General features: G+C 35.1%; 1 protein-coding gene across 1 annotated transcript; it reads left to right on the top strand.

The window, feature by feature from the left end:
* The first annotated feature begins 328 nt into the window (after window positions 1–328).
* Window positions 329–1,267, top strand: LOC131998666 (olfactory receptor 4F3/4F16/4F29-like). Its single transcript, XM_059371152.1, has one exon. The coding sequence runs from the start codon at window positions 329–331 to the stop codon at window positions 1,265–1,267; it is 939 nt and encodes a 312-aa protein (XP_059227135.1).
* Window positions 1,268–11,614: the final 10,347 nt, after the last annotated feature.

The raw sequence follows: 11,614 nt of genomic DNA, 5'->3' as shown, positions 1-11,614 counted from the left end.
TTTTGTACTATACTGCCTTTCCTGCCTCTCCCAAGCCTTGCTATGTGCATGTAAAATGTTTTCATATTTGCTTCATTTTCTTGTTTATAGATGAATAGCCCTGGAAGCCATGGTGTTAGGGATGTTGCATATGTAAGCGACGCAACTGTTTTAGGTGATACCAGGTAAAATGCTTATTTAATAATGTCCCTGTGGGGGGAATTGAGGGAATTGAGGGGATAGTCTTCACAGCCTTGAGTAATTATTGTAATAAAGAACTTTTTTAACATTCTTATTTTAGATTCTTTTTTATTTTCTTTTATTTGGAAACATTCTAGCTGATAAAGTAATGGATGGCGTGAATCATTCTGTGGTGTCAGAGTTTGTGTTCCTGGGACTCACCAACTCTTGGGAGATCCAAGTTCTTCTCTTTGTTTTCTCCTCCACGTTTTATGTGGCAAGCATGTTGGGAAACTCCCTCATCATGTTCACCGTGGCTTCTAACCCACATTTGCACTCCCCCATGTATTTTCTGTTGGCCAACCTCTCCTTCATTGACCTGGGGGTTTCTTCTGTCATTTCTCCCAAGATGATTTATGATCTTTTTAGAAAGCGTAAAGTCATCTCCTTTGGTGGCTGTATCACTCAAATCTTCTTTCTTCATGTCATTGGTGGTGTAGAGATGGTGCTGCTCATTGCCATGGCTTTTGACAGATATGTTGCCATATGTAAGCCTCTGCACTATTTGACTATTATGAACCGAAAAATGTGTATTTTGCTTCTGGTCGCCGCATGGGTAATTGGCTTGACCCACTCTGCAATTCAACTGCTTTTTGTTATAAAATTGCCATTCTGTGGCCCTAATTTATTAGACAGCTTTTACTGTGACTTCCCTCGGTTCCTCAAACTTGCCTGCACAGATACCTACAATTTAGAGTTCATGGTCACAGCCAACAGTGGATTTATATCTCTGGGATCATTCTTCATATTGTTTGTCTCCTACAGCTTTATCCTGATCACTGTTTGGAAACACTCCTCAAGAGGCTCATCCAAGGCCCTTTCCACTTTGTCAACTCATGTCACGGTGGTGATTTTGTTCTTTGGTCCTTGCATCTTTGTTTATATCTGGCCTCACCCCACATCACATTTAGACAAATTTCTTGCTGTTTTTGATGCAGTTCTTACTCCCTTTTTAAATTCCGTCATCTATACATTTAGGAACAAAGAAATGAAAGTGGCAATGAGGAAAGTATGTAGTCAATTTATTGCTTATAGAAGGATTTCATAAATGACAAAAGTATTAGGGAGTTTCCTTACTGACTTGAGATAACGTTAAATGTCTATGGTTTCAGTATCAGTTTCCAAGAACCTATTACTGTTTAGGTGTTCCAGATGAAAATAGTATTGTTCTTTAAGAATATTAACTGAAGAATAAAATGAAACAAGATGGGATTGGGAGGGAGACAAACTATAAGTGACTCTTAATCTCACAAAACAAACTGAGGGTTGCTGGGGGGGGGGGGTTTGGGAGAAGGGGGTGGGATTATGGACATTGGGGAGGGTATGTGCTTTGGTGAGTGCTGTGAAGTGTGTAAACCTGGTGATTCACAGACCTGTACCCCTGGGGATAAAAATATATGTTTATAAAAAATAAAAAATTATATAAAAAAAAAAGAATCTTAACTGAGAAATTGTGTTGCTGCCTCTGGTTGGAGGAAGCATGTGGTGTGATAAAAAGTATCTTCCAGAGAAGGCCAATTGTTTGTCTCTCAGGAGACATGACCTTGATGAATTTACTATGGTCTAGAATTCAAAATTGAATCTTGTCAATGTCCAAGTGGGTTATATAAGGGAATGCTTGCTATTGACACTAAATATTTTGACACTGATTCAAATATATGTATAGCAAGATGGCAGTCTATCAATTTGCTGTTAAAAATTAGTAAAGTGGTCTGAACTGTCATGAAAACCTAACTTACTGTTTCATTATAGGCAAATTTCTGAGAAGTCAGGTGATGAAAAGGACATTAATGAGTAGGGAATCAGAGTAAGAGGAGTTAGATGGATTATTCAAATATTTAATCATGTCAGATTTTGATGATGTAAGATCGTTAGACCAGATCACTATTCTGGCTGGTCTCACAAGACTTAACTTTTGACTTTTGTTTGTACTATGTTTCAGGCTGTCTAACCCCTGTGTTCTTTAAGATTCATTCTTATTTTCATTTGTAAATACCCAGGTTCTTCCTTTTTCTTCTGTTGTCACAATACTATTCCCATTGCATTTACATGATTTGAGTCATTACAAGCTAAATTTTAGTTTGGGAGGCTTTATATACGTGATTGTGTTCTCTTCTCTCAGAATGCGGGTATATGTACACAGATTTAGAAATTCCAGTTCCTATCCATTTCAATAAAGAGCAACCAAGGCTCCTTCTCAGAGATGTAGTGCAAATAAATCTTAACCTTATATATCCTTACACATACTCCATACATCTTAACCAGTTTATTAATATTCCTATTGTCTTATAAATGGTTATTATTTACCTCATATTATATCTCACTTGTTAATTTATATACTTCTTCTTTTGATTTCCATTGCTCTTATATAATTCATTCATTTTTTTGAGCCCTCTGTTGGACACTTGGAAAACCAATACATATATTATCAGTTTACTAGCTACCGCTTATGCTCAATTTCCCTAAAATTTATTTGGAAGCTGTGTTTTTAAAATGGAAATTCCACTCAGTTTTCTTTTTCATTGATTCAATAACATTTAATAGCTCCAGCAGGGATTCCCAGATTCTTCACTGTTTACATGATTACACAGATTTAGAAAATGGCCTACCCATCCTAGTCTTTTGTCTTTCTGCTTTTCTCTCAGGTCTGTATCTGTTAGCAGATACATTCTTCAACTTCGTAGTGCCAAAAGGATTTCTGTATCATCTACTTTTAAAGGTCATTCTTTTTACTCTGAAGAAACAACTACTTTTAGTGGACATCTAGTCTATTGTTTGCTCAAATGAGCAACCTCCTTCTCTTGTAAATGTAGCTTTTTCTTGCAGTAACCATGTAGTATGATTATGAACACAGTAGTTAAATCCTACTTCTTTAACCCCAACTATTGATCAAAGGTTGGGCTTCTGAACCAGTCATAATGCACATCTCTTAGCCACATTAAAGGGTGTAGTTATGAGCCTCTAACCAAGATGGGGCCAGATCTGAGCATTTCCCCCAGGATGTTGGATTTGAGAATAGAATGAAACCAAACTAAATCCCTCTTGGAGCTGTATTTATAGAAACTTCTGGCAATCATATTTCCTGCTGTCAAAAATCAAGTCTGGGATACTGAAAAAAGTTATGTGGGAGAAGATGTAATCACTTGGTAATCAGTTTCTTGGTTCCAGCTGCCTTGAGCATTTAGCTTCATTCTTGCCCTCCAATTAGTTTGGTTACCAGCTGAGTGAATAAATGATACATTACATGATATGTTATACATTAACCCTCTTGCTTAAGTCCATTTAAAGTGCAGTTCTGTCATTTACAATAAAAAGAATACTGATAAACACATCTCTGGTTCTAGGAATATTTTATTTTCCATTACTTTTAATGTGGACTCCTCTATGTTTTATTATTTATTTAAGAAAATATTATTTTTCTTTAATAAAAGAAAATTCTTCTAACAAAGAAAAATTTATTTGTAAATTAGAGATGATAAAATAGCAATCATCCATAAAATCACCACATAGAGATAATTAGTAGTAATATCTTGGTATACTTATTTCTAGTGTTTTTCTATGCCTAAATAAAAACATATATTTACAAAATAGGGATTTAATGGTCTCTGCATTTTTATCCTTTTTGATGAATATTATATGCTGAGAAGTTATTCACATTATTAAATATTGGGGTACAAATTAAAATTATTTTGTAATAATATTAATTATTTAATAATTTAGTATTGCATTACATGACTGTATCATATTTGTTATTCCTCCAGCATTGGCCAATTAGATTATCTTTAAATTTTTACTCTGTCTTGAAAATCTTGCATATATATTGTCTATATTTCAGATTTCTTCCTATATTCATAGGTTGATATATTTGGAGTTAATAGGGGATCATAATCTTTTAAACTCTTTATTCACATTATCATTTCTCCCCAAAGATTTTTACCTGCTAAGAAGTATATCCACTTTAGTACCCCTCCCAAAGTACTGAATATGACCATGTATTAAAAATATTTGCCAGTTTAAAAGACAAAAAAGATAAAATCTTTTTCCAGACTTCTTCAATTTATGTATGCTTTTAATTTTTCAAATATTGTTATTTACCTGAACTCTTTGAATTACATGTGTCAGGAATTCAGTCAAAGCTAGTTTAAAAGAACAACAACAAAAAAATAGATAGTCTTGCAAAAGGAAAAAGATCTAGAGATGTTTTACAACAATATTAAAGCACTTAACACTCGAACCATACACCTAAAACTGCTTAAGGTAACAAATTTTAAAACCACATTAATAAAAAAAGATATTTTATTTTATTTTTAAAGATTTTATTTATTTGAGTGGGAGAGAGAGAGAGAGCTTGCACACATGAGTGGAAGGAGGGGCAGAGGGAGAAGCAGACCCCCTGCTGAGTGGGGAACCCAAATTAGGGCTTGATCCCAGGACACTGAGATAATGACCTGAGCCAAAGGCGGGCACTAAACCAACTGAGCCACCAAGGCACTCCAGATAAAAACGGAATTGATGAATTTGATAAAAAAGGAATTGAGAGGTAGGCTGGGGGGTTGTGAGGGGTAGGGAAGGAAAAAATGAAACAAGATAGGATCGGGAGGGAGACAAACCATGAGACTCTTAATCTCACAAAACAAATTGAGGGTTGCTAGGGGGAGGTAGGTGGGGAGAAGGTGGTTGGATTATGGGCATTGGGGAGGGTATGTGCTATGGTGAGTGCTGTGAAATGTGTAAGCCTGATGATTCACAGACCTGTACCTTTGGGGCAAATAATACATTATATTTAATAAAAATAATTAAAAAAAAGGAATTTATTGACTCAGGTTATTGGTGTGTCCAAGAGTGGCATCAGCCTCATGGACTCCAGGGATTCACTCAATTTTACACTCTCAGATTTTCTCTCTTATTCACTCCCTTTCTCTTGCTGCTCTCTCTCTTTCTTTCTCTCTTCCCTCTTTCTTTTAATTCTGTCTCTGTACCTTAATCTCATTTTGTTTCACACATAGATTTCTTTATGTATGGTGTTGGGAGAGAGGAGAGGCTGCAAACAACTCTCAAGTTTAAATCATTCCAGCAGAGCAACCTCATAGAAAAGGGAACAGTTTTCTTTCTCAGCTCCATATTAAAACTCAGTGAAAGGATCTTAGCTGGCATTGTTTTGATTGATCCTAACTGTGACGGGTCTTCCATGGGCTGGGTCTGGATCACATGCCCACCCCAGTGTGTAGGGGCCAACATATTCTCTGGCTGAGAGCCTCCAAAGAACTACATGAATTTGAGGAGGAGCATTTCCCAAATGGAGGAGATGGGGAACAACCATCAGTGAAAGGGAAAAAGTGATTTAGGGCAGGCAAAGAATAGTCGCACATTTTTTTCTTATTTGAAGTAGAACGTTTGCTGAGGTGTTCTTCCTCCCCATCTTCATATATAGAATATTAGTTCTATCATATTGATTTATCAGTTACACATATATGTTGAGGACATTAGCTCCTTTATTTTTTATTATTATTAATTAATTTATTTTTGTTGTTTTTTTTAAATTTTTTATTTTTTCAGCATAACAGTATTCATTATTTTTTCTCTTTTTTTAAAATTTATTTTTTATTTATTTTCAGCATAACAGTATACATTATTTTTGCACCACACCCAGTGCTCCATGCAATCTGTGCCCTCTCCAATACCCACCACCTGGTTATTAACTCCTTTATTATCATATTTGTGTTCAAAATATTTCCCCCAATTTGTTGTTTTCTTTTTAATTTTACCTATAATATTCCGCAACATGAAAGTAATGATTTCCGTGACACTAACTTCATGGAGTTTTAAAATGTGGCTTTATAGTTTTATTCTTTATTATGACTAAGTTTTATTCTTATTCCTTTTCCATTCTAATGCCTAAGAATATCCATGAACATGTTTTTTTTTTTTTAAGATTTTATTTATTTATTTGACAAGAGACACAGCAAGAGGGTGAACACAAGCAAGGGGAGTGGAAGAGGGAGAAGCAGGCTTCCCACCAAGCAGGGAGCCCAACGTGGGGCTCGATTCCAGGACCCTGGGATCATGACCTGAGCTGAAGGCAGATCCTTAATGACTGAGCCGTCCAGGTGCCCCTGAACATGTGTTTCTAAAATATTTTATCCACCTCAAAATTATTTTTAGTGGAAATAATAGAAGAGGAGAAATCTACATTTCTCAAATTTGCTTTTTAATTTTCTTCATACCATTTGGTGAATAATCATTTCTCTTCTGATCTGTAATCATTTTATATCACACTATTATATGAAACATAGTCCTTGTCTCTTCTGAGATCCCAGATTCATATGTAACATATCTTCTGGTGTATTTCATACATCCTTTGACTGAATAAATGCAAAATGAGCCTTATGATCATCACTTAAAACTGTGTCTTCTTCTACTGTTATCTATCCAGACACGAAAACAAGAAACCCAGGAGTGATTCTCATCCTCTCCCTTACCTTTTCCTTCTGCTCCCCTCTTCAATTTTTCATTTATGCAGCAAATACAAAGTGTCTACTGAGAGCCAGCCATTATTGTAGGCTTTTGGGATAGCTCAGTTAAAAAATATAGGTATTTAACATATATATATATATATATATATATATATATATATATATACACACACACATATATATAATATTGTATATTATATATATATATATTTTACATGTGTATATAAAATTCCTAACATTGTTCAGCTATCCAGACAATAAATAACAAGCCAAATAAACAAATTTTATAGTAAGTTCAATAGAAATAAGTGCACTACCAGTATAATAGAAGAGGTTAAGGTGAATCTGAAACTCCAGGGTTTTGGGGAGTGGCTTGCACTTCTGAATAGGGTAGTCAGGGTGTAGGCATCCTTGGGAAGTGGATTTTATATATATATATACACACATATATATATGTCAGTGGATTAATATATATAGTGGATATATATAATATTATATATTATAAATTAATATAACTATAACATCTAATATTAATATAATATAATAATATATTTTATAGATTTACTATAATTATATATTATATATTTTATATATAATAATATGTACCAATATATTTATATCCTATATTAATATACTAATATTATATATGATATACTATATTATTTTATCATATATATTTTTATTATATATTTTATATATAATATATGAAATATATAATATATAATATTATATATATATAATAATCCACTGACATATATATGTGGATTATTAATTAAATATCAGGGAGAAGGGCATCCCTGGCCAAGAGGATAGTCAGTACGAATGTGTAATGTGCTTGGTTGTACTCAAGAAACAGCAAGAAGGTATGTGAATTTGTCAGTATAAGAGGGAAAATAGTAGGAGACTATTCATGGAGGTAAAGTGAGACCAAATCATACAAGATTCTGTAAATCATTGTAACATATTTGCCTTTTACTTTGGGAAAGGGGGTTCATTGGAGGGTTCTGAGCAGGGAGGTGACATGATATCATTTACATTTAAAATGAACTTTGGGGCATCCAGGTGGCTCAGTCCATTGAGGATCTGATTCTTGATCTCAGGTCTTGATCTCAGGGTTTTGAGTTCAAGCCCTGCATTGGAAATTGAATTTTTTAAAATAAACTGAAAAAGAAAAAAGGAAAAGTAAAATTAACTTTATGTCTAGTGTCTTGCTAAGAATAGTCTAGGAAAAGTGGTATGGTCTAGGTAGTGGTAAATTACTACTGTGTTGCAGATTAAGGGAAGATTTAAGGGAACTTGTGGTTTGGGTAGCAATGCAAATAGTAAGAAATGATGAGATTTTGAAGGGTGAGCTAACAAAATTTGCCATTTAATGGATATTGAATTTTAGAGAAATGATTCCCAAGTTTTTGACATAAGCAGTTGGAGAGATGGATTTGTCATCACTTAAGATGAAGGAGGAGGTTAAAGTAGGAACTCAGTTGTGTGCATGTTTCATTGAAGATGCTTTTTAAATATCCAAGTGGAAATGTAAAGTAGGTATCTGGATAAGCGTGCCTGATATACAGATTAGAAGTATGAGCAAGGCATTGATACACAGATGCCATTTATTTATCTATCTATTTATTTATTTATTTATATGATTAATTTGGTAGCTTTATTTTTAATTAATTATTTAAATTTAAGGGTTCATCACTTCCATAAAACACCCAGTGCTCATCATAATAAGTGCCCTCCTTAATACCTATCACCCATTTATCCATCCCACACCACCCACCTCCTTCCATCAACCTTCAGTTTGTTTTCTATCGTTGAGTCTCTTATATTGCTTCCCTCTCTTTTTTCCATTTTCCTTCCCATGTGTTCCTCTGTTTTTTTTTTAATTCCACATATGAATGAAATCATATGGTATATCTCTTTCTGAACTAATTAATTTCACTTAGCATCATACAGTCTAGCTCCAGCCATGTTGTTGTAAATGGCAAGATTTCATTGTTGTTGATGGCTGAGTAACATTCCATTGTGTGTGTGTGTGTTTGTATGTATATCACTTTTTTTTTTTTAAGATTTTGTTTATTTGAGAGAGAGTGAGAGAGAATGTGAGAGGGCAGGGTGCGGAGGGAGAAGGAGACTCTTCACTGGGCAGGGAGCCAGACACAAGATTCAATCCGAGGACCCTGGAATCATGACCTGAGCTGAAGACAGATGCTTAACAAACTGAGCCATGTAGGCACCCCTATATCACTTTTTCTTTTTTCATTCACCAGTCGATGGACATTTGGGCTTTCCCCATAGTTTGGTTGATAATGCTATATTGGGGGGCATGTACCCCTTTGAATCTGTATTTTTGTACACTTTGGGTAAATACCTAGTAATGCAATTGCTGGGTCATAGGGTAGTTCTATTTTCAATTTTTTAAGGAAACTCCATACTGTTTTCCTGAGTGGCTGCACCAGTTTGCATTCCCACCCATAGTGCAAATGGTTCCTCTTTCTCCACATTCTCATCAACACCCGTTGTTTCCTGGGTTCTTAATTTTAGCCATTCTAAAATGGCTAAAAGGGGGTATCTCATCATGATTTTGATTTGTATACCCCTGATGATGAGTGATGTTGAGCATGTTTTCATATGCCTTTTAGCCATCTGTATGTCTTTGGAAAAATGTCTATTCATGTCCTCTGCCCATTTCATAACTGGATTATTTGGTTTGGGGTATTTAGTTTGATAAGTTCTTTATAGATTTTGGATACTAACCTTTTATCTGATATGTCATTTGCAAATATCTTCTCCCATTCTGTAGATTGCCTTGTCATTTTCTTGATGATTGTTTCATTGTGCAGAAGTTTTTTATCCTGATGAAGTCTCAATAGTTCATTTTTGCTTTTGTTTCCCTTGTCTCTGGTGTCATGTCTAGTAAGAAGTTGCTGTGGCTGAGGTCAAAGAGGTTGCTGCCTGTGTTTCCTCAAGGATTTTGATGGATTCCTGTCTCACATTTAGATCTTTCATTCATTTTGAATTTATTTTTGTGTGTAATATAAGAAAGTGGTCCAGTTTCATTCTTCTGCATGTTGCTGTCCAGTTTTCCTAACACCATTTGTTGAAGAGACTGTCTTTTTTCCATTGAATATCCTTTCCTGCTTTGTCAAAGATTAATTGACCATATTGCTGTGGGTCCATTTCTCGGTTTTCTATTCTTTCCATTGATCTATGTGTCTGTTTTTGTGCCATTACCTTACTTTCTTGATGAGTGCTTTGTAGTCATCTTTGTAATACAGTCAAGCTTTGTAATATGGCTTGAAGTCTGGAATTGTGATGCCTCCATCATTGCTATTCTTTTTCAGGATTGCTTTGACTATTCAGGGTCTTTGTGTCTGGTTCCATACAAATTTTAGGATTGTTTGTCCCAGCTCAGTGAAAACTCTGTGGAAAAAAAAGCTGCCTCTATTTTGATAGGGACTGCATTAAATATGCAGATTGCTTTGGATATTATAGACATTTAAAAATGTTTTTAAAAAGATTTTATTTATTTATTTATTTGACAGACAGAGATCACAAGTAGGCAGAGAGGCAGGTAGAGAGAGGAGGAAGCCGGCTCCCTGCTGAGCAGAGAGCCGGATGTGGGACTCAATCCCAGGACTCCGAGATCATGACCTGAGCCGAAGGCAGAGGCTTTAACCCACTAAGCCACCCAGGCGCCCCTTGTATAGGCATTTTAACAATGCTTTTTCTTCCAATCCATGAGCATGGAATATTTTGCCATTTCTTTGTATCCTTTTCATATTCTTTTGTAAGCATTCCATAGTCTTCAGAGTACAGAAACTTTGATTTGGTTTTCTCCTAGGTATGTTATTGTTTTTGGTGTAGTTGTAAATGGGATGGATTCCTTGATCTCTTTTCCTGCTGCTTTGTTTTTTTTTTTTTTCCTGCTGCTTTGTTATTGCTGTATAGAAATGCAACTGATTTCTGCACATTGATTTTGTATCCTGCAACTTTGCTAAATTCATGTATTAGTTCTAGAATTTTTTTTTTTTTGTAGAGTCTTTTGGGTTTTCTATGTAGAGTATGATGTTATTTGCAAATAGTTGAAGTTTGATTTCTTCCTTGCAAGTTGGATGCCTTTTATTTATTTTTGTTGTCTGATTGCTGATGCTAAGACTTCCAGTATTTTGTTAAATAGTAATGGTGAGAGTGGAACTCCTGTCTTATTCCTGACTGTGGAGGAAAACCTCTCTGGTTTTCCCCATTGAGGGTGATATTAGCTGATACACAGATGTTATTTAAAGGCAAGGTACTAGATGAGAAAATCTGGAGCATGAATATAGATAGAAAAGGCATGAGCCCTGGTATTCTTAAAAAATCAGGAGATCAGAGTATATGTAACAATTAATGGAGACTAAGGAAGAGCCACCAATGACTTAGTAGGAAAACCAGGATTGTATGGTACCTGAGAAGCCAAATGAAGAAAATGTACATGAAGATTGGAGTAGATGATGGTTAAAAGATGAGGACTGAGACTTGATCATTATATTTTGATGCAGAGGTCATGAGAGAATTGAAAGAATTTAGTGGGGGTTGTGCAGGCAAATTTTGTTTGGAGTGAATTTGAAAGAAAATAGAGGAGAGGAATTGGACCAAGAGAGTAGAGGCAACTCTTTTGAGGAATTTTGTTGCAAAGGTATTTAGAGTAATGGAGCAGTAGCCAGAAAGGAAAGTTGGATCAAGAAATTTTAGTAAGATAGGAGATATAATACATGGTGAAAGCTGAGTGGAACCGTACAATAGAGAAGAAAGTACAGATAATGTAGAAGAGAGAGGGGGGAAAGCTGGAGTGGTTCTTGAGTGCACAAGAAAGGAAGGGTTATAATGAATGAGGTTTGGTGAGAGCCTTGTCACTTTGTTATAGAGGGAAGACAAGAGGACAT

Source organism: Mustela nigripes, chromosome 13 (assembly GCF_022355385.1).
Source record: "Mustela nigripes isolate SB6536 chromosome 13, MUSNIG.SB6536, whole genome shotgun sequence".
Lineage (NCBI taxonomy): Eukaryota > Metazoa > Chordata > Mammalia > Carnivora > Mustelidae > Mustela > Mustela nigripes.
Note: the sequence above shows the minus strand (reverse complement) of the source record. Positions and strands in the feature narration are given on the sequence as shown.

Coding starts and splice junctions, on each gene's coding strand:
- LOC131998666 (XM_059371152.1), top strand. CDS start 329: ATGGATGGCGTGAATCATTCTGTGGTGTCAGAGTTTGTGTTCCTGGGA.